Genomic DNA, 22,466 nt, shown 5'->3' on the forward strand with positions numbered 1-22,466 from the left:
CTCCTTCCTCCTCCTTCCTCCTTCTCCTCCTTCCTCCTCCTTCTTCCTCCTCCTCCTCCTCCTCCTCCTCCTCCTCCTCCTCTCCCCTCCTGTCCCAGCTCTCTGGAAATGCTGATCTCTGCTCGCTGGCCGTTCCCCCGAGTTGCACTGTGGAGAACTTTCCCCACTCCCACCCTGGATCCATCCCTGGCTCCTTCTGGATCTCTGCAGATGTGGCTGAACAGCTGGAAAAGCCTCCCTGTGCCCTCAGGAGCTCCTCAGGAGCTTTTCACCCTCCCAGAGCAAACGTCCTCCCCCTGTGCTCCCTCCGAGAGGGCTCAGGGCTCCAGCACAGCTTGACTTGGAATATTTTTATTATTTATTTCTTAATAATAACAATTTATTATATTTAATAATAATTTCTAATTTGAAATAATTTATTAATATATAAAGACAGATCATCACCAACACTTTTATTTTTATCTATGCATGTTTTGTAAAATTTCAATATATATGCTTTTAAATAGAGAATTTATTAATACATAAATATTTATATATATAATAGATATCATTTATATAAATTATATATAATAGATATAATTTCTATATATAATTGTATATTTTTATATAAATATATGATTTTAGATATTACATAAAATATATAATTATATATAACTACATATATTTTTATATTTATGCTTTTAAATATTTAAATGTATATGCTTTAAAATATTTTAATGTTTATTTATTAATACATAATACATATATATTTAAAACCACATAATTTCTAGATATAATTATTTTAATATATACTTTTATATATTAATATAAAATATAGACATTTTATATAGAATTATATATTTTATATAAATAATATATAAAATTAATAATATATTATAATAAAATAATATAATATATAATAATATAATATATATAATTATAATATATAATAGTAATATATAATAATATATTCTATATAAATAAAATAATATAGAATAATATATTTTATTAACATATTTAATTTTATTTAATCCATATAACGATATATTTTATATATTTATATATTAATATATTGATATAAAATATATAACTACATATATTTATTTTTATATATGCTTTTAAATATGTATGCTTTTAAGTATTTTTTAATATTTATCACAGAATCGGGATTACTATTTATTGTACATATTTTTATATATAAATCATATAATTATATATTAGATTATATTATTATAATATAATTAAGAAATCATATATTATAAACATAATATAATATTTATTATATATAATAAATAATTATTATATTACATTTTAATTTTTATCATATTATATTATATTAATATATAGAATTATATAATATTATTATATATAGATAATATTTAATATAATATTATTTATAGAATATATAATATCATTAATAATATAATTAATATTAATATAATATTAATATTATCATTAGTGTTATTATTATTATTATAAATAATAAAATAATGAAATAATAATAATAATAATAATAATAATAATAATAATAATAATAATAATAATAATAAGAAGAAGAAGAAGAAGAAGAAGAAGAAGAAGAATTTCATCCTGTTGTTTCCTGCTGACACGTGGGGCTGGGTCAGCACTTCCAAGGATGGAAAACTCATCCCGAGGAGCCAAAAATGCTGGAGAGCTGCGCAGGGGTGAGCGTTGTGTGCTCCGGGGTCATGAGCTCCAAACTGAGGCTCCCAATTCCCCCTCTGGAGCTGTGATCCCATCCCAGCCTGCTGGGCTGCGATTCCAAACACCCTCCCTGCATCCCAAATGCTCCTGCCTCAACATTCCCAAAATCCCGGGGCTGCCTTTCCAGATCCCGCCTGGAGGAAAGAGCTGCAGGGGCATTTTCTGCTCCCGAGGGGATGGCAAAGCTGGGGATCCCTGCCTGGGGTTATCCAGGATAATGCTTGGGGGGTTTAATTCCCCGTTTTCTGCAGTGCCCGAGGAATATCCCCCCTGGCTGCACCCCCAGCCCTGGCAGGGATGGATGCAGGGCATGGATTTCACCTCATCCCTGCATTTTCTCCTTTTCCCACCACATTCCCAGTGCTCCACGTGGCAGTGGAGCGTGGATGGTGATGAGGACAGCGGGATCAGCTCTTGGGATGGCCCATCCCGCTGGGAACCCTCAGCTCTAATTGCCTCCTTGTAAACACAAATTGTCATTTGCTGCAAACAAATTCCTGCTGACAAATCCTTGTCATCACAGGAAAGCAGCTCCCACTTTGAAGTGTTTCTTTTTTTTTCCCTCTTTTTTTCTCCAAAGTGATTTGAAAAGCACCGACACAACAGCTTTGGGAACACCAGGGGTTGGTGGCACTGTCAGGAGAGAACACCAGGGGTTGGTGGCACTCTCGGGGTCCTCAGGCTCCTGTGCCCAGAGGCTGCAGGGAAACACCTCTGGTGTGGCCTGGTGACCTTTGTGTCACCTGTCACCCCTGGAGCAGCTGCTTCCATTCCTTCCTTATTTCCATGGATCCAGTGGAGCTTGTTCATCCCATCCCATCCCATCCCATCCCATCCCATCCCATCCCATCCCATCCCATCCCATCCCATCCCATCCCATCCCATCCCATCCCATCCCATCCCCACCTGATTTTATGGGGTCAGTTCCCAGCTGGTGGCTCCCACTGGGTCAACACAGCCAGGGACACCCCAGGGACGCCTGTCCTGGAACACCTGTCCTGGAACACCCATCCTGGGGACACAGCAATGTCCCCACCTCACCCCAGCCACCGTTTTTGGGGGTTCCTGGGTCCCCTCCCCAGCTCAGCCTGGTCCAAGCCCCCAGGGCAGCCACCAGCCCAGCAGTGGCTCCATGCTGGAGGATTATTTCTAATCCCTCTATTTTTAGAGCAGTGCTGAAATCTGTTTAATGCTGGAGGGATTTGGGGAAGAAAAAGACAAACAACGAAGAAAGAAGAGTAATTTTCTTTCTGATGCAGGAGCTGAAGGGGTTTTTATTTTGTTTTTTGGGAGGGTGTCTCTGTTGAGTCAGAAGGGAGGAGGGGAGGAGGAATTGAGCTGTAAGGAAAAGCTCTGAGGGCTTGTCCTGGCTGTTCTGGCCATGGAAAATTTCACAGCAGCAGAAGCAGCAGGACTGGGTCATCCTGCTCCCCAAGATCTGGGGGTGGCCAGGCTGTCCCCAGGCAGGGGCATCCCCTGGGTGGGGGCAGCCAGAGGGCTCAGAGCACTCCACACATGGCCAGGAGCAGGAGAGCCCCCGGGAGAGCTCAGCTTTTGGGAATATCCTTTGGAAACACCGAGAGGAGGGGCTGCAGGTGCTGGGGACCATCCCCTGCCCACCCTGAAGGGCTCTGGTAGCCAAATCCCAGCTCTTGGCGGGGATTGCATCCATCCGGGGGGAATTTTGGGCCAGTTCTGGTGCTGGGCTGACCTCTAAGGGAGAGCTCCGTTATTGCAGCTCACGGAATCCCAGAATCTCGGAAGGGATTTGAAAGACCTTAAAGCCCATCCATGGGCAGGGATCCCTGTCCCAGGCTGCTCCAAGCCCCAGTGTCCAACCCGGCCCCAGCGTGGGCACCTCAGGCCTCCCTGTCCCTCCCCTCCTCCCAGTCCCACCAGTCTGGAACTGGGAGGATGTGGCAGTGACCCAAGGCTGACCCAGCCAAGTTTGGATTCCGGGGCTGCCCTGGGAGATCCTGGAGCGGAAGCAGGACAGGAGCTGCCAGGCACCAGCTTCTCCTGCCCTTCCTCCCTTCCCGTGCTGCCAAGAAAAGAGAAAATTCCTGTTTTCCAAAGGAGAGCCTGAGGCAGGGAGGGCTCAGCACGGGGACACCCAGGGGCTGGAAAATCACAACCAGGATTTGATGTCCAAGCACTGCCCGTGGTTAATGAGGGATGGTTTTAAGCAGAAATTTACCCCAAAAAACCTCACCTCAATAAATGAGGGGCTGAGCTCCTCAAGAAACTGCTGGAGGAGGCCCTCTGGAACAAGGCTGGGAGTGTTGGGAATGTTCAGCTGGAGAGGAGAAGGCTCCAAAGAGAGCTCAGAGCCCCTTCTAGGGCCTAAAGGGGCTCCAGGAGAGCTGGAGAGGGATTTGGGGTTTTGAGCAGTGGTTGCAGAGAAGGAAGCAGTGATGGAAATCTCCCTGGGCTTTCCAGGGCTGGAAAAGTGGCTGGTGTGAAGGTCAGGATTGTCTGGATGAGACCTGGAGCCTCCAGGAGCACTGGGAGTGTTTTTAGGAAGCACCTCTGAGATTAAGGAATGCCAAAGCCAAAGGAGTCTCAAATCTGATTAGAAGTGATTATGTCTGAGTCTGAAAAGCAGGAGCAGGGGAAAGAATTCCTGCAGGATAAAGAGAGGGACTTCCCTGCAGGGTCAGCCTGGGGAAAGGGCTTGAGCCCCTGGAAGGGCTGCTGAGAGCCACAGCCACCCCAACAGTGGCCAGGCTCTCCCTGAACCTTAGCTCCCATCAGTTCATCCTTTTTTGGATCTGGCATCTCTCTCCTTCCCCACAGGATGCCTTTGGAGCCGGCAGCCCCAGGGCAGGGAGAGCCCTGAGCAGCCTCAGGGAGCACACAGGAACCTGGGAGCGATCTCCAGCCCTCCCTGAGCTCCAGCCCCGCAGGGATGAGCATTCCCAGCCTGCTGTGAGGCTCCTCATCCTCCCTGACGTGCCCTGCATGGCCTGGGCCACCTTGTCCTGCTCAGGTCCCCTTGGCCAGTCCTGGGGGTGCCACCCCTGCTGCCCTCAGTGTTCCTCAGTGCCACCCCTGCTGCCCTCAGTGTCCCTCAGTGCCACCCCTGCTGCCCTCAGTGTCCCTCAGTGCCACCCCTGCTGCCCCTCAGTGTCCCTCAGTGACACCCCTGCTGTCCCCCAGTGTCCCCAAAGGCCCCTGAGGGGTGTCCTGGGCCAGGCCAGGCTGGAGCAGGGATGTCACAAGGGCAGGGTGCCGGGATAAGCCAAACCCTTCCCAGAGCCTGGCTCTGTTCCCGAGCCAGGAGCTGCCTGGGGAAGGCTCCCTCCTCTTCCCCACGCTTTGGGAAGCATTCCCAGACATTACCTGGCATCTCCCAGAGGTGGGCAGAAATTTCCCACCACCTTTTCCCTGTGGGATTTCTCCTTCAGTCACTTTTCAGAAGTTTGACTCTGATTTTATATTTTTCTCCGTGGGAATACCCCACCCACAGAGGGGCTTTGGAACCTGCTCCTCCTCCTGGAGCTGTGCTGGGAGCTTCTCCAGCCCCTCTGGGAGCTGTGCCTGCCTCCCTGCTGGGCCAAATCCCCCTGGGCTCAACCCCACCAGGCCCAATCCCACCTGGGTGTCCATGCTGAGGGCTCGGGGCTGGGGACAGCCGGTGTTTCCTCCCACAAAACCAGGGGAGATTGGGCAGAATTCCCATGGCAGTTTCCACACATCAGGGAGGGAACAGCAGGGGGTGGTGGCACTGTCAGGAGGGAACACCAGGGGTGGTGGCACTGTCAGGAGGGAACACCAGGGGTTGGTGGCACTGTCAGGAGGGAACATCAGGGGTTGGTGGCACTCTCGGGGTCCTCAGGCTCCTGTGCCCAGAGGCTTCAGGGAAACACCTCTGGCGTGGCCTGGTGACCTTCGTGTCACCTGTCACCCCTGGGGCAGCTGCTTCCATTCCTTCCTTATTTCCATGGATCCAGTGGAGCTTGTTCATCCCATCCCATCCCATCCCATCCCATCCCATCCCATCCCATCCCATCCCATCCCATCCCATCCCATGGATCCCATCCCATCCCATCCCATCCCATCCCATCCCATCCCATCCCTTCCTCCTCCTCCTGCTCCCGGTCACTGCCGTGTGAGGCTGCTGTAGCTTTGATCCAGAGGTTTCTTGTGTTTGATCTGAGTTGTTTGATCTCATTTCTCCCCCCACACTCTGCTGCAGCTTTCCCTGTGCTTTTGTGCAAGGCAGGGAAGTTATTCCGTGTGCACATGGATGTGCTGTTATCTCCCATCTCCTTTTTGGATAAACTATTTGTTTATGATAATAAAGTGCCTCTTGGTGTGAAAGCAGAGGGAAAAAGGAAAATCTGGAAGTGAGCCAGGCCCAGGGAAGGAGGAATGCTGCTTTCTGTTGTTGTTTCTTCCAAAACACCCCCAAGAGCCAGTCTAAAACAGAATGTGCCTGTAGATTTTCATCAAGGTGACACTTGGAGCTGGCAAGTGCCAATGTTTGAGTGCCTGGAGCAAAGCTGGGCCTTGCTGCTCCTACTGCACATCCCAGATGTGTCTCCTGCCCTGTGGGGTGTTGGTTTTGCTGCTGCTCCCTGCTCAGGTGCCTCGGAGAGGATGGCACAGCTTCTCCCACCTGCCCCAGCTCCGAGGCTCCTCTGGGGGTGCTCAGGTTGCTCTGGGTTGTTGCACTTTGCTGAGCTCCACTGGAGAAAAATCCCGCAGTTTTGACCCCAAAGCAGCATCAGCTCAGGTGTTTCTGAAGGCTGGAGCAAAGTGCAGCTCTGCAGGGCCCTTCCCTGGCTGGAGCAAGGATGGGTTTGGGAGCAGGGCACCATGCCCTGGGTGTTTTACTGGCTCCATGAAGCGCCCATTTTCCTCTCCTTGAATCCTCTCGTACCCCTGGTTACCCTGGGAATGTTTTCTGCTTTCACACAGCATCCTCAGCTCCTTGTTTTGGGAGTTTTGAGGTTCTTGAGACACCCGGGGGAAGGGGATGCAATGACACCTGGAACGAGATCAGGCAGATCTCTTGGTTCATCCAGGGGGAGCTCAGCTCTGCTTCTCCACTAAACAAAAACTGCCCTACAGTTCTCTGGGAGAAGAGCTGGCATCTGGGTCTCTGTGGAGCAGGAGAGCTGCAGAGAGGCTGTGAGCAGGGATTTTTGGGACCTGGCTGATTTATGGACATGACACCAGAGCAGGGAATTGTGAATCCAGTGTTCCCAAGGGGGTTATTTGTGCCTCAGGGTGTGCCAGTCACCACAGCTCCATCCCTCGGGATGGGATGAACAAACTCCACTGGATCCATGGAAATAGGGATGCTGGATGAGGGAGCTGCTGGAGCAGCTCAGCACTTCCCTTCCTCCACAAGGCTTTCCTGGGGATTGTGGCTCCATCTTCCCATTCCAGGAGGAGCTGCCAGGACTCCAGGAAACCTTTCCAAGGTCTGCCTGGGAGTGGTGCCACCGTGGTGTTTGAAAGTTTGCTCAGGGGAGAGCCAGGGCTGGAAGCTGCAGGGCAGGAACCTCCCCAAACACGAGGTACAGGGGTACCTGCAGAGGGTATTTGGCAGCTGAGGGCACTTTCCAAGGTGGGTGGGAGACTCCCCGCTGCTCTGAAAGCTTTTATTTGAAATTAGGGCTTTTCTGCATTGTGGTTTTTACCTCCAGCAGCATCTCCAGGGCAGCAGTAGGTGAAAATCCTTTCCACGGTTTCAGAGCAGGCTGGATAAATTGAATTATTTCGTGTTTAAAACCAGCAGGGCACTGGGACCCTCCGTTCTCCCCTTTTCCCTGCTGGAGCTGCACCACTGCAGCTGAGGAGGAGATGGATCCTTGGGGATGTTTCTGGGGGATCTGGAGATGAAAGGGCTCTGCCACCATCCCCCCGGGGTGTCCCGGGGTGTCCCGGGGGCTCTGCCCGGTCCCGGCGCTGCTCCAGAGGCTGAGTGTGAGTCAGGCTGCAGAAATCCGCCCGGAGCTGCTCCGGCTCTGCCTTTGGAGCCCGTGCCCATCTCCAGCGAGCTGGGACTGGTTGGGGCAGAGCTGCCGAGCTGGGTTCATGGTTTGGCAGCCCAGCAGGGCTGGGGGGAGCCCTGGGGGCTCCTGCTCGGGCTCTCCGAGCTCAGACCCCGGCCCGGCTCAGGGGATGCTCCCCCAAACTCCATCCCCTGTGCATGGAGGGTGTCCCTGCAGAAACGCGTCCTCAGGCAGGACAGCAAAGGATGGACAGCGAGGGGGGACACGCGAGGCTTTGGGTCCCCTCGTGTCACTTTGATGTCCCCTCTCTGCTCCTTCTGCCCTGCAAATTCGCAAACAGAGGAGAGCACAGCTTCCTCCTCCCCAGAGAGAAATGGATGCGATTCCAGATTATAATGGTAAAATGATGGGATTTTACCATTTGCGATGGTAAAAAGGCGATCCCAGAAGGCCAGGCTGGGGAAAGGGAGAATTTGGGTGTTTCCCTGATCTGCCCTCGCTGCTGTTTTCCTGAGAGGTCTTTGCAGGAGATGTGGGTCAGTGAGGGATCTCCCAGAGGATTCTCTGTGGGTTCAGGGAGTGGATCCCAGCAGGATCATCCCCTCCCGGGCACTGAGGGATCCCGGAGCCCCAGCCCCAGCTCCCGGTGCTATTAATAACCCCCCCTGAGGCTCCAGGCCAGAGGAAACGCAGGAAATGAAGTTAATACATGGAAATGTTGTCTTGTTTTCCCATTGCTGCTCGGTTGCTCCCTGGCGCTCCCCTGGAGGCGCTTCTGAGAGAGCTCGGGTTGGGAAGTGCTGAAGAACGGGAATTCTGGGGACACAAGAGGGGAAAGGACTGCTCAGGTGTGTTGGAGCTGCTCAGAAACAGGGAGTTCCTTGGGGTGAAGGGGGAAAAAGGAGCCTTTCCTTGTGGATTTGGGGCAGTCCCGTGCGGGATGTGGAGGCTGGAGAAGGAGGCCGGGCTGTGCGGGGCCGCTGCTCGGTGACTCAGCCCCGCCGCCCTTCCCACACCGGCAAATCCCTTCCTGCAGCCCCGGGACGGGCTGGGCCCTGCTCCACCCCCGGCCGAACCGCCTCAGCCCCTTCCCAGCTCCGCTATTCCTGCCCTTCTCCAGGAGGACGCTGTCCCGGGTCATGGTGCTGTCCCGGGAGGAGGAGGATGCTGTCCCGAGGGGAGGAGGATGATGATGCTGTCCCAGGGGGATGAGGATGCTGTCCTGGGGATGAGGAGGAGGATGCTGTCCCGAGGGGAGGAGGATGATGATGCTGTCCCAGGGGGATGAGGATGCTGTCCTGAGGATGAGGAGGAGGATGCTGTCCCGAGGGGATGAGGAGGATGCTGTCCCAGGGAGGAGGAGGAGGATGCTGTCCTGGGGATGAGGATGCTCTCCCGGGGATGATGATGCTGTCCCAGGGAGATGAAGATGCTGTCCCAGGGGAGGAGGAGGATGATGCTGTCCCAGGGAGGAGGATGATGATGCTGTCCCAGGGGGATGAGGATGCTGTCCTGAGGATGAGGAGGAGGATGCTGTCCCGAGGGGAGGAGGATGATGCTGTCCCGAGGGGATGAAGATGTCCCAGGGGGATGAGGATGCTGTCCCAAGGGGAGGAGGATGATGATGCTGTCCCAGGGGGATGAGGATGCTGTCCAGTAGCCCCGGCTCTGACCCCAAGCACAACTCGAGGCTTCACCCAGCACAGAGCAGCTTCTCCCTCAAATCCCAAATCCTGTCGGGGGCAGAGCCCGGGCTCTCTCTCCTCAGCGTGGGGCGGATTCGGGGCTGTGCTAACTCTTGATGTTGTTTGTTCCTCTGCCAGTTGGTTTCTTGTTAAGACAAGATCCTCCTCAGTGCATTCCTGGGTGTTCCAGGGCCAAAGGACGGAGCTGGAGACGAGGACATGCTCGGGGATGGAAGGAGACCCCTGCAGTGGGTGCACCACAGGAAGCAACACCCAGAGATGGAGCAGCACTCGAGTCCTGCAAAGCCAGGCCAGAGGAACGAGGACACAAAGAAACACATCCTGCAAACTCTGCTGAGTTATGGAAAACCAGGCAGGAATTGCAGCAGGAAGGATCTCCTGGGATGTGCCCCACGCTCAGCTCTCACCTTGGGGGGCTCATCCTTTCCCCCAGGTTTCCCTCCCCGGGTTTGTTCCCTGCTGTGCTTTGCCACCCTGGGCTCTGGCGGTGTGGGTGATGCTGAGAGAGCTCCTGTTGGGCCAGGAATGTTCTCCAGGCTCTTTCCCCTCCCTAAAAATCTCCCCTTGCAGGGAAGGAATGAGCAAAGCCCAGGGTGAGGACAGGAGTCACCCCTGAACTGAGGCTGGGTGGCTGCAGGGGACAGGAGCACAAGGAGCCCTCATTACTGGGGCACTAATGAGCGTGCTTTGGTGATGAGCAGAGCTTTTCTGTGCCCCATAATCTACCAATCAAACGTTAAATGGAGCAAAAATCAATCAGCCAGCCCCAGGGCCGCTTAATGAATTAATTGGAGGCTCTGGAAGTGGCTGTGGGGCTGAGCCACCCGTGCCTGCCTCCTGTGAGTCCACACACCATGAGCACCCCAATTCAAGGCTCCCCTACCAAGTTCCAGGTCTTTGTCCAGAGGGAGCACCAGGGAAACAGCCAGGTGGGACATTGCCTGATTTTAGGTGATTTTAGGTGATTTTAGGTGATTTTAGGTGATTTTAGGTGGGGTGGGGGGTGTTTCTCTCCCCACCTGTGGCGTGGTGGGGGCTGGAGGGAGCTCCTGGCATTCCCTGCCTGGATCAGAGCATGGCACCAGCTGCCAGCCAGGTAAAACTCAGCTGTGCCCACCTGGGAGAGCTGGTTTGATGCCCAGCTGTGGTGGGAGGGTGCTGGGCCCAGTTTCTGCTGGAACTATTTGAAGTAAATGCAATAGAAAATGAAAGGAGACAAGAAACTGCTGGGACCTAATTAAAGGTAAAAGTTAAGGAATAAATGGGGAGCCTGTAAGTGCTGAACCCTTCTGGGCAGGGAAAGGAGCCTGTAGCACCTGGTCATGGGGTCTGAAGTGAAAATGAGGATTAAGGAGCCTGTGACCTTGTGTTTTCATGGATTTCAGTGCACACATCACATAAGGAGAGGGCTGAGAGTGGCAGGGCCTGCAGGTTGTGGGATGGGGTGACACCGTGGGTCCCTCCCCTGCCACCCTGGCACCTACCAGGAGAAGCTTATTACCCATTTTTATTGACCTGGGTGTTTTGCAACCCATTCCTGACCTGACCCAGCTGTAAATGTGAACCCCTGCAGGAACCCCAGCTCTCCTGGGCAAGGCAGCTGCAGCTCTGTGGGGCTGAGCTCCTCACAGACACCCCAGCAGGGAAGGGTGGGCATCTCCTAATCCTATTTAATCACATTTTCTGACTCCTCCATCATCGCAGAAGCCTTGTTTGGGTTTCCAAGAGGCTGCTAATTCCTTATCACTCGTGTTTTTCACGCTTCAGAGATATTTCAGGGGTCTGTTTGGATGGCCCTGGGCAGGGTTATGTCCTTGGATGGTGCTGGAAGCAAAGCATCTGCTGGGGGAGAGGAGAGGAAGGAAGGGAGGGTGGCTGGGGGGGCACCCCAAGGGCTGTGACCCTCTCTGGTGGATTGTGCTGAAAATTTCAGGGTTGAAACATCATCAAAGCTGGGGTTTAGGGGGAAAAAAGGGCTTGTGAACTGTTACTCTCATGCCTTTGGGTACATCAGTGTTGCTGCCCCTGGATTTTGTGCTTATTGTGATTTTTCTTTATTTTCTTTTATTTTTAAATGCATCTGAAGGTTTTCTCCAAGCCCAACTTACACAGCTGTGTGACCCCCTCAGATTCTCCTGGAAAAGGGAGCTTTTAGCTGCTTCCCTCAAAGAGATGACACAGCTTAATGTTCCAAGTGGGAATATTAAACTGTATATATATATATTATATAAATATATATTTTTATATATTATCTACCTGGAGCAGAGCCCCCATTCCCCAGGTGCCTGGTCCCCAGGACAGCAGCTCTGGGGGTGCTCCCTGTGCTGCCAGGTGTTTCTGGGATGGGGAAGGGACTGGATGTGACCCCAATGTGGCACCAGCAGGGCTGAGCTTTCCTCGGGAGGTACCTCAGCCTCAAACTGCCCTCCCCACCAGGCTGTTCCATCAGATGTTGGGTCCTGGGAGGAACTGGGATGGAATTTTGCCTCTCAGATTAATTCCCCATCAATGGGCCAATGGCACAGAAAGTTAAGGAGTTTCTCGCTGCCCCTGGTGAATTTCAAGTCTTTTCTTTGTGTTTGATGCATCACTGAAACCATGGGAAAAGCAGGTGGAAAACTCTGTGCTGCTCCAAGGAGTGATTGATATGACGGTCCCAATTACACTTAATTGTGGTTATCCTATTAATAACAGCCTCGTTCTGTGGCACACACCTGCCTCTCCACAGGAAACACTGTTAACACAACTTAAAACACCAATTACACCCGATGGAAAAGCAGCAATTAAATCCACTAAGCCTTGTCCAAATAATTATTTCATTTCTCTGTAATATTTTAATTTTTTTTTTTCTTCAAAGCAATTCCTTTATTTGTGTGATCTCCTATCTATTCGTGTGGGAACATGGATGGAGAGCAGGCTTGGATTTGCAGGCATTTATGGAGAGGGGGATGCGTGCTCAGGGTGGGAAAACTCTGCCTTGTCATTTGAAGCTTTCAGTGTTCAAAAACCGTGTGGATGTGACACTCGGGGACGTGGGGCAGTGGTGGGGAATGGTTGCAATGGATGGTCTGGGAGGGCTTTTCCAGCCTTCCTGACCCCATGGTTTAGTGGGGAGCGGGCTGGGAGCGCTCAGGGCACTTTGTCCCGGTGTTTCTGCTTTGCAGGAGTGACTTGAAGCACCTGCCCAGACCCAAACGAGCTGGGATTGCCCAGGTGGGTTCGTGGCTGTGTAAAAATCCCTCTCCAACAGGGGAAAAAAGGGGAGTCTTCCTCCCAGAGACAGGGAACAAGAGAGGCTCGAAAGATGATAACAGCCTGTGATAGCGACTGCATTCGGGAATCAGAAACCTGGATAAAATCGAGGTGAAGTTAATTCCTGCCGTGGGGGCTGCTCAGTGGCGATGGAAGAGCCGCTGCTGGGCGCTCCGGGTGTGCCCGAGGCAAGGTGTCCTCCTGTCCCTGCGGAAGGGAGCTCGGTGACGATCTGGTGCCGGCTCGGGGGCTGCAGCGGCCGGGCACCTGCGGGGGACAGAGCCCCGAGAGCCCCTCCTGCGGCTCGGGGGTGCGAGGGACGGCCCGGGCCGCGCTTCCTCCGATTGTTCTCGTGGCCGGAGCGGGGCGGGGACACGGCGGGGACACGGCGGGGACACAGCAGGGACAGCGACCCCCGAGCGCTGCGTGCGGGCATCGCCGAGCCCGAGCGGCTCCGGCGGGACAGCGCGGCCGGGCCGGGCCGGGGCGGCGCCGGGCGGGCGGGCGGGGGAGGCCGGGCCCGACGGGCGGGCGCGCTGCGATCCCACAGCGAGCCCTCAGCGAGCCCTCAGCGAGCCCTCAGCGATCCCTCAGCGATCCCTCAGCGATCCCTCAGCGAGCCCTCAGCGAGCCCTCAGCGCTCCCACAGCGCTCCCTCAGCGAGCCCTCAGCGCTCCCACAGCGATCCCTCAGCGATCCCCGCGGCTCGCAGCGCTCGGAGCGGCCGCTGTACCTCGCTGCCGTCGGTGCCGTGTTCGCGGAGCAGCGGCGGCGGCGCCGGGCGGGCCCCGACGGGCCGGGGCTGCGGGGGATGCGCGGGGCAGCGCGGCCCTGGCCGGGCCCCGGCGGCCGCCCCCCGAACCCCGCTGTCCCCCCGAACCCCGCTGTCCCCCCGAGCCCCGCTGTCCCCCCGAACCCCGCTGTCCGCGGGCGGGCCCCGGGGACGGCCCGAGCCCGGCTCGGGGGGGGCCGCGCCGCCGCCCCCTGAGGGCTCCGCCGGCCCTGCCGGGGCTCCCGGGCCGGGGCCGGCGGGGAGCGCCCGGGAGCAGCCGGGAGGGCGGCGGGAGCGGGGCACCCCCTCCGTCCACCGGCTGCTTTTATTTTATTTATTTATTTCCTTTTTTTTTTTTTTTTTTTCTTCATCGACTTGAGTCGCTCGCACCTTTTAATAACTTTTTTTTATTCTCCTTTTCGGTGTTTTAGAACTTTTTTTTTTTTAAGATTTCGGTTTTTTTTTTTTTTTTTATTTTTTAAAAAACATTTCAAGTTTCTGACGCCAGCGCTGATTTTTGCCGGGACCGCGTGAGTGTTCGGAGCCGAGGCCATGCGGTGAGCGAGGTAAGAGCGGGGGTGGCACCGGGGATGGCACCGGGGATGGCACCGGGACCCCCGGCCCGGCCGGGGCTGCCCCCGGAGCCGCGGCTTTAATGAGACCCGAACACCGCAGCGCTTCTCTTTGTGCTCCCACCCCATAAACCCGCGCAGGTACCTGCAGGACAAACCCTCCTGTCCCCCTCAACGCCCACAAAGCCGCCAAATTCGGATTAGTTTCGCAAAACCTGCCTTTTTCCCCCCTATAACATCACGTGGGAATCTTTTCTTTGTTGGGGTGTTCTGGCTGTGCTGGAGCTGCTGAGGAAGCACCAGCTCGAAGCTGAGCGGGGCAGTTCCTGCCTCGGGCCCGGCTCTGGGTTTATTTTCCACCAGAAAATTGAGTGCTTTGAGCCTGGTTTAGGTTAGCTCAGCCGTGTGAGCTCCTAAAGAACCGGTTCATTGCTCGCCCAGGCTGATTCAAGGCGCTTTTGAGTCCAGGGGAACATTTCTGGAGTTTCCGTGCTTGGGAGCGCTCACTTCTTACTGGTTTTAGTGGTTTTGGGGAAGCTGGTGGAGAGAAAATCTCACTCGGGTGTTTACAGAGCCTGGCTGGAGGGTTCCCCTTCCCACCTCCACCTTGCTGCGTTTTACACCTTAAAACATTCATGAGCGATTTCAAAAGGCGGGGATTAATGGCTGATATCGCCTGGCTGCTCCTCCCTTGAATTTGTTATAAAACAAGGCACGGCTCCTTCCCCCAGTGCCGCCGGATCCCGGCAGCAGCTCCCGGGGGCTGTGCCCGGGTCACCCCTGCCCTGGGTGATGGGAGGTTATTAAACCCTGCTCTGCTGCATCCAAACCCTCTGCCACTCTTGAAATCCAGTATTTATGGAATGTGGAATTAATGGAATACCGCTCCCTCCCCTCTGGTTGGCTTTGGGGGGAGTGGAATTGCCAGATTTAGGTTTGTTACAGTGAGGAGCTGGTGGATGCTCTGCTGGAGCTCCTGCACTGAAGCTTTGGGTGCTCCAGTGCTGGCAGGACAGACGGGAGTGCTGAATTTCTGCTGTGTCACACCTCGTTTTCCTGGAATTCATTTGATTTCATTGATTTAATTTGATTTCATTGCAAGGGGAGGGGACGCTGCTGCCCCTCATCCGTGGTGTCCAGCGGAGTTACGGACTCAGAGCCACCCCGAGTCCCCCTGTGTGACACCGAGGTGGCCTCAGGGAGGGCTCTGTCCTGCAGAGAGGTGACAGTGACCTCTCTGCCTTGCTCTCCTGCACCAGGAGCTGACCCAGAGCTCCAGGTGGGACTCCCAGGAGCTCGGGGTGGTGCCAGCGCTGGCACAGGTGGGAAGGGGTGGTCCAAGAGAAGAAGGTGCTGGTGGGGAGGAGGAAGAGGCAGGTGCATCATCCTGAGGAGAGGGAAAATTCATCCCCTCCTTGGGGGAGCCTCCTGATGAACTCAGCTGGGAGTGCTGCAGGTCTGCTTTGGAACGATGAATCTGGAAACTGCGGTTGAACTAAAAGCCACAGGTGCAACAAGTTAATTTCTGGTCCTTTGCTCCATTTTTGGTCCATCCCACACCTGTTTTAAACGTTATTTCTTCCCACCCTGGTCCCCAGGCACCAGAAGCTCCTGCCCACTGTTACTGCTCCTTCTCCTGAGTGTCACTTGCTCTCAGCCATCCTGTTCAGTGGGGTTTTGTTCTCTCCAGCTTGTGGACTTCACTTCCAGGTGAAGCTTGAGGATGGCTTTGCTTTTCAATTTACCTTCCTGAGCCTCAGAAATAGTCTGGGGGATCCCAAAGATCTGAGTCCAGGAGCTGAAAACCCCACAGTTCACTACTATAGTGACACTTGGAGCAGTTATTCCTGCCACTATTTGTGATTCCCATTTTTGCACTGATATCAACTGATTTAATAAAGCTATTAATAAAACTGATAACAATAAAATGAAATAAAATTCCTCTGCCTCAGGATGGGTGGGAGCAGCTCCATGGGCCAAGTTCCTACCCCGTGGCCCCCTGCCAGCCTTGTTCTGGGGCATAAACATCACCAACTTTGATTTTTGTGGGGTGTTTTTTATGAAAAATTGGTTGTATTTGGCTTTCTTGCATCCAACACTCAATAGCTGTGGGAAGGAGGTTATTTCTGGCTTGGTGCTGACATTAGGACACAGTATTAATTTTCCGTGAAATGACAGATTTATTGGAATTTTCTTCATCTGCACGGTCCAACCTGGAAACCCGAGTTGGAATTTGCCAGAAGAGGGGGCATTTTGCAAACATCACAAAGGATTTTGGTGGCAGGGTGAGCTCAGCTGGAGAATTCACCAGCGATGCATCTCAGGGAACTGTGGAGTTTTGGGGGAAATTCTCCTGCAAATAAACACTAACAAATGAATTTTGAGTCATTTAGGGCTGAGTGCAAGGAGCTCAATTCTCGGTCCCACTGCTGCCTGCTGGCTCCAAGTAGTTGTTAAAATAAGAAACTATGGAGTAACCTTGGATTTTTATTTTTTTTTTTATTTTTCCTCGTGGAAACTATTTAAAAATGCCTTTTCCAGTTTTCTCCCAGTGGTTGGTTGTTGCTGTAGGTCGAGCTCTGGTGTTCTTGCTTGAGGTTTCTCTGCTTTTCCTTTCTGGAACGAGGGTGTGGAGCCCACAGCTCGGTGTTCCCTCTGTTGGATTGTGCTGACCCAGTCCTCCCCAGTAAAACCAGTCCAGTGCTGTGGCACTCCAGGAGCTCTGCTGGGGCTCTGGGCTTGGTTTTTTGTGTGGGGTGTGTGTTGGGTTTGGGGTCCCGGGCTGTGTGTGCTTTCCAGCCTCGCCTCTTCTGTCCCCATCCCAAACCCAGAGCCCTCCTTAACCCTGGGATCAAGGCTTGGCTTTCTCTGCCCTTCAGCATTTCCATGCTGCAGTGAGGGGGGATTTTAAGAGGCTCTTTGGGGTCAGCCCTGCCCTGACACAGCCTGGGCTGGTGGGAGCTGCTGTGTGGGTGAGAACTTCATCCCCTCTTTGAGGCAGAGACAAAACAGGGGAGCTTGTGGAAGAAACTGAGTGAAAACCTTGTTTGTGTTTCCCTGGCTCCCTCTTTGATGTCCCAGCTGCTGGGTTACAGTTTGGGTGCTAAACCCAGCAGGAAGGGACTGAATTTGGCCAGTTGTGTTCCTTCCAGGAGGTCTCATGGAGCTGCTGGAGCATCCTGATTGTTCAGGATCACTCCTAAGCCAGGCTCAGGTGCCATCAGCTATTCCTTGAGCTTTTTCCTCCTGCAGTGAATGCTGATGTCTCTGCACATCCAGAGTGATGGGGAAAGAGTGCAGAAATAAAACCAAATCTTAAAAACACCTTCTTGATGCTCCTCTATTCTTCCCAAGCTTGATTTCTCTCCCAGTTTCTGCCCCTTCTCCTCCTCGATGGTGCAGGGAGAAGGAGAGTGGCCAGCTCATCTCTCCTTGGCTCTGCCCCTTCTTCCTTCCCAGGGCACTCCTTGCACTCTTCCCCTGCTCCAGCCTGGGATCATCCACCATTCCTGCTTTGCTGCAGGAGCTTGTCCTTGCCTTTTCTCAGTGTTTGGGGCCGTTTCTACCTCATTCCAGGTAGAAGCTCCAGCACTGGAGCATTTTGTCTGCAGCTGCTGCCTCTGGTGCCATCAGCAGCAGCTCTGTCCTTGCTGTACCTGTGCCACCTTTCCAGTAGAGATGGAGACATTCCCAGGAGCCTCCCAAGCCCCAGCCTGCTCCATGCTGCCTTCTCTGAGAGAGAAAAGCCAGGTCCAGATGTTGCCAATGGATTATCCACAGCCATTCCCGGCCTGGATGGCTTCTGTTCCAAGCTGCTGGTGTGGTTTTTTCCCTGCTTCCCAGCCTGGGCTCGGTTGTGGTGCTTTCCTTGTTGCCAAAGGAACATCTCAGCACGGGCAGGAGGCTGGAGGAGCTGCCCTGACTCTGTGTTCCCGTGGCTGAGCTTTCCCAGGGTGTTTTCTCCCGGGAGCTGGAAATTCAGCACAGGAAATTCTGGTTGCACCATTATTGCGGAGCCTATTGTTTGGGGCAAGGGCAGGATTCGGGCTTGCTCACATCCTCCAGTGTCTGGCTGTGCTGAGAGGATGTGGTGGGGTAGCCAGGGCTGCAGGAGGAGCACAAAGCCCCGAGCTGCTTTTGTACAGAGCTCACACTCGGCCCAGATCCCCGAGTTTCTGCCCAAACCCGCCCCTCTGGTTTTTCATGGGAAACCTCGGGGTTAAGGAGACCTTGGAGTGAGGATGAGGCAGGGCACAGCCCTTTGTTGCAGCGTTTTGCTGCTCAGCCCTCTCCTGGTGCGTGGTGGGCACCGTGTGTAGCCAGGTACACCCTGAGGGATGTAAAGTCAGGCATTGGGGGCTGCAGAACCCACCAAGTGCTGCCTTTGGGACACCAGCACACATGGCCTGGATGTCAGGGTGTTTGTAGGAAGGCAGAGCATGTGGCAGCTCTGTTTCCACCTGCCACAGGCCAAGGTTCACCTGGCCGTGCCTCAGTTTCCTATCAGAGCGTTGGAGTGAGCTGCTGTGCCTGTGTTTGCTGTCACTTTGCCTCTCTCCCTTCACTCATCTTTGTGGCTCAGATGGTTGGCAGTGATAGCTGCCTTTCCCAGGCTGGGCTCTGTGGGTTGCAAAAGCTGCTCCTCACTCACCTGTGTGAGCCCCAGCTCCTTCCAGGCTGCCTGGGATGTTGTGGCTCCCAAAGGAGGATCCCAAAGCTCTGCTGTCCGGTCTCTGCGGGGATGGCTGTGCACCCTCCTCGGGTTTTTCATTCCCTTTTGGCTGCCATCCCAAAAGAGGGGAAGCACCAAAGCAGGGCAGGTGTGAAGAGCGAAGCTGCACGTGTGACATTCCTGCAGAATTCAGCTGGGAATTTCCCAGGCCTTTTCCCTGAGCTTTTGCTGCCCCTGGAGCGCCTGTGCTGGGTTTGTGGGGCAGGGTGGCTGAGCCCTTGGGAAGGGACCCAAGCTGTGCCCGTGCTGCCACGTGCCTGGCAGAGGGATGGGGAGCCTGGCAGCAGCTGGCCTGTGTCCCTCAGCTGAACGAGCCACCCTGGCAGTGGCTGCAGCTCATCTGCTGCTGCTCTCCCGCTGGCACGGGGCACCGGCTGCTGCCACTGCGCTGCCATTGTCTGCCAGGGGCCTCCAGCACACTCAGGGCTTGTTTGAGAGAGACATTAATTAGTTTAAAGCTGCCCCGTGCCACTCGTGGCTGTGAGGAGTGTCTATTGTGCGAGGGAACAACAGCAGGGCTGTGAGGATTGTCCCTGCACAGGGAGGTCACACGTCCTGCTGGCCGGAGAGCTCGGGCTTCACCACGGCACCCTTGGCCTCCTGTGGCAGGGGAGGCACCCAGGTCCTGCCTGAGCTTGGGAGGAGCAGGAGGATGAGAATTCAGCAGGTGTTTGTGCAAGGTGCTGGGTTTGCTTCCCATCAGGCACCTCCAGAGTCTGTTAGCATCTTCCCATCCCTCCCTTGCACTGTACAGAGCTGGGCAACGTTCCTGTGTGCAGAGCACGTCCTAAACTGGATAAACTGGGTTTCCACACTGTGTACTGGAGCTGGGAGAGCAGCACACCCCACATTCCTCTGCAGGCACACTGGGAACAGCTGCTCACGGATAACGGGGAGAGCTGGGAGAAGCAGCAGGGCTCAGGGTGGTGGTCTTGGCATTTTCAGAGTGCTCTGTACTGTGGGTGATGGCAGCAGGGTAAGGGTGGCTCCATGGTGTGGGTGATGCCCACAGGGTGAGGGTAGCTCCATGGTGTGGGTGATGGCAGCAGGGTAAGGGTGGCTCCATGGTGTGGGTGATGCCCACAGGGTAAGGGTGGCTCCATGGTGTGGGTGATGCCCATGGTGGGGGTGATGCCCACAGGGTGGGGGTGATGCCCACAGGGTGAGGGTAGCTCCATGGTGTGGGAATGCTGAGCATGGCCTGGGAGCCCACCTGAGCCTGGGGGATGCTCTCTGCACCCTGTGCTCGCTCTCCCTGTGTTTTCCAGGGAGATTGCACACACCACTGGCTGATGAGTTCACTTTATGTGGTGTCAAGTCCTGCCAAAACAATTTCTTCCTGTTGCTGCTGCTCCAGTTTTAGAGAAGTGGTAAGAACCTTTTGCAGGGACCTGGTTTCTCCCAGGGGCTCTGCTTCTCTGAGCTGGGAGTTTGAGCAGCAGTTCCCAGGGTGACTTTTCCTCAGTCCTTCAGTTAAATTTCAGAGTTAGACTTACTTAAATGATTTAAGGAATGCCTGAGTATGGTCTGTGTAGGGTCTCTCCAGAGCCAGATGGATGTGGTTCATTTTGGGTGATATTTCCTATGAATTATCTCTTCAGTTGCTCATGGAAGTGGTTAATGGAGGGCAAAGCCCTTGAAGACAAGGCTTGTGTTAAGATGAAAGCTGGGACAATGTGAGGCTGTGTTTGGATCTGGACTGCAGCTGTGGGACCATCCCAGGTCTCAGCCCTGGTACCTTCAGCTGATGGTTCCTCTTGTCACACCATTTTCTTTCCATCCTTGCAAAGGCAAATTTTTAAGGCCAGACCTTGAATACTCCAATGGGAATGAGGGTGGGTGTTAAACCCCCTTCTGCTTGGTTTTCCATTTGTTTTGAGTGAACAAACTTGAATATAAAGCAGACCCACCAGAAATACAGAATCCTAGAATGGTTTGGGTTGGAAGGGACCTTAAAGAACATCTTGTTCCAAGGCCTGGCTGGGCAGGAACACCTTCCTCTGGAAGGTTTGTAGGGCTGTGGCGTGAGTCTGTGCCAGGCAGTGCTGGATCAGCTGTGGTGAGTTACGATAAAGGAATAATTCCAGGTTTCCTGGTGGCAAACAGAGCTGGGAGGGCTCTGGGGGAACAATTGGGATTGAACAGGCTGCACTCCTGTTCCTAAAAGAGAGCTGCTGGAGGAAGGAAAAACAGGAAAAAAGGCAGTTAGTGACTGGGGTGAGGTGCTGCCCCTCGGCACAGGGTGCCAGGCCTGTCCCAGCACCTCAGGTGTGCAGGGAGAAACGGGGCCACAAAAACCCCCTGGAAATGCAAATGTTTGAGCCATGAGGAGGGAGAGGAGGAGGAAGCTGGGCTCCTCAGCTGGGCTGTCCACAGGGACCTTTGGCCAGGTCTGATGCTGGGAATGGTGTAAATGAGTTGGTGCTTGCAGACAGGGATCCTGCAGAAGGGATTTTCGCTTCTGACCCTTCATGGGTTGCTTTCTCTCACCCAGGGCTGCAGCATCATCCCTGTAATTCTCCAAGGGCAGGAAACTCCTCTGTGGCCTCTCTCTGGTCTATAATTGGTCCCTGTGACTTCTCACCATAATAATTAAAGCCAAATATTTAAATAAACTTTTGTAAAGATAATGAGTTGCATTAGGTAGAAATATTTGTATAAAATGGAAGTAAATAAATGATGTAACCCAGCCCATGTTTGACACAGCTAGAAGCAGTTTTCTCCGAGACACAGATTATTCCATAATTGCTCCTTAATGGAGTTCTTGCCTCTTTCCTCTGAAGGCTTTGCCCTTGTCCAGAGCCCAGGAGGAAGCAGCAGGATTTATGGAAGTTACATGTTTGTGCTCCTTCAAGCTCCTCTGTGATCAGTGGGTTTTGCACCCATAAAGGATGAGGGCAATGTCACAAAAAAGGTCTGTGGGGAGTGCAGGGAATCTATTCCTGCAATTTCAGGCTGGAACATGGTGTGTGATAATTACTCTGCAATCTTTCTGAGCACCTTGCTTTGATTCCTGGAAAGTCTCACCTTTATTTACAGCTACAGAGTGAGTGTGTTAATTAAGACAGTTGAAAAAGAAGAATTCTTTTATTTTTTTTTTTGGGAAGAGCTTTACTGTAGGATGCTGTAAACTCCATGGAACATGGGTTGATTGCTGGATGCTCCTTGAGGCACTGCTCAGAAAATCCAAAGCATTGCACATCTTCCCACAAACTCACAAAAGGAGGTGCAGCTTTGGCTGGAAGCAGGAAGGAAATGCTGGATTTAGGTGGTGTTGGAGGACCTTCCTTGGTTCTTTCTATCCCCTCTGCTTTATGAGGATAACACATGGCAAGAATTAATACTGGGACCCCCAATTTGAGTTTAGTTTAGGCACGTGATTGGCACAAATTCAGTGGGAAATCTGATTTTGGTGTTAAAGGCACAGCTTTCCCCCAGAAGGGAGCTGGGTTAGGGGTGTCTGGGAGATTTCCTCAGCGTGCAGGAGCTTTTCTAAAGCAGCAACAGTCTGGGATAGGATCCTCTGCAGAGTCCAGCCAAGCAGCCTTCAGAGCCTGCTGTTAATCTGCTCTTTTTGGGTTCAGCCTGACGTGGTTTAAATTGGGATTTCTGCCTGTGGAGGTGTGGGGACAGCATGTTTTAAGCTGGATAAATAACAGCTGGGTTTGGTCTGGTGGCTGTGGAGCTGCACTGCTGTAGAGATGGGTCAGAATTTTGTGTTTCTGAGTTGGAAGGGACCCACAAAGATTGCTGAAGTCCAGC

The 22,466-nt window shown here is 53.0% G+C and overlaps 2 protein-coding genes across 5 annotated transcripts in view; one reads left to right on the top strand and one right to left on the bottom strand.

The window, feature by feature from the left end:
- Nucleotides 1-7,256: 7,256 nt before the first annotated feature.
- LOC147650492 (uncharacterized) lies at nt 7,257-10,432 on the bottom strand. Its single transcript, XM_086851012.1, has 3 exons — nt 10,396-10,432; nt 10,260-10,317; nt 7,257-9,653 (listed from the first exon to the last, which is right to left on the bottom strand). The coding sequence occupies exons 1-3, from the start codon at nt 10,430-10,432 to the stop codon at nt 8,771-8,773; spliced, it is 978 nt and encodes a 325-aa protein (XP_086707138.1). The 3' UTR covers nt 7,257-8,770.
- A 646-nt stretch (nt 10,433-11,078) lies between these two features.
- ARHGEF9 (Cdc42 guanine nucleotide exchange factor 9) overlaps nt 11,079-22,466 on the top strand; it is a 188,862-nt gene continuing 177,474 nt past the window's right edge. The window contains exons 1-2 of one of the 4 annotated variants that reach the window (XM_023926763.2): nt 11,079-12,739; nt 13,832-13,966. The gene's annotated coding sequence lies outside the window, so the exon portion shown is untranslated. Of the gene's footprint in view, nt 12,740-13,660; nt 13,967-22,466 lie in introns of those variants that run through there. The other 3 variants (XM_086850900.1, XM_086850901.1, XM_086850903.1) reach the window with 3 other exon arrangements.

This window comes from Cyanistes caeruleus, chromosome 14 (assembly GCF_971803275.1).
Source record: "Cyanistes caeruleus chromosome 14, bCyaCae1.hap1.1, whole genome shotgun sequence".
In the NCBI taxonomy this organism is placed as follows: Eukaryota; Metazoa; Chordata; class Aves; order Passeriformes; family Paridae; genus Cyanistes; species Cyanistes caeruleus.

What these genes read in the sequence shown, in the direction of transcription:
- LOC147650492 (XM_086851012.1), bottom strand. Translation starts at nt 10,432, where the DNA reads ATGCCAGGAGCTCCCTCCAGCCCCCACCACGCCACAG. An exon ending in CAGCCCCCACCACGCCACAG is followed by an intron (nt 10,318 to 10,395) that starts GTGGGGAGAGAA and finishes ACCTAAAATCAG; the next exon opens with GCAATGTCCCACCTGGCTGT. An exon ending in GGACAAAGACCTGGAACTTG is followed by an intron (nt 9,654 to 10,259) that starts GTAGGGGAGCCT and finishes CTGGCTTTGCAG; the next exon opens with GACTCGAGTGCTGCTCCATC.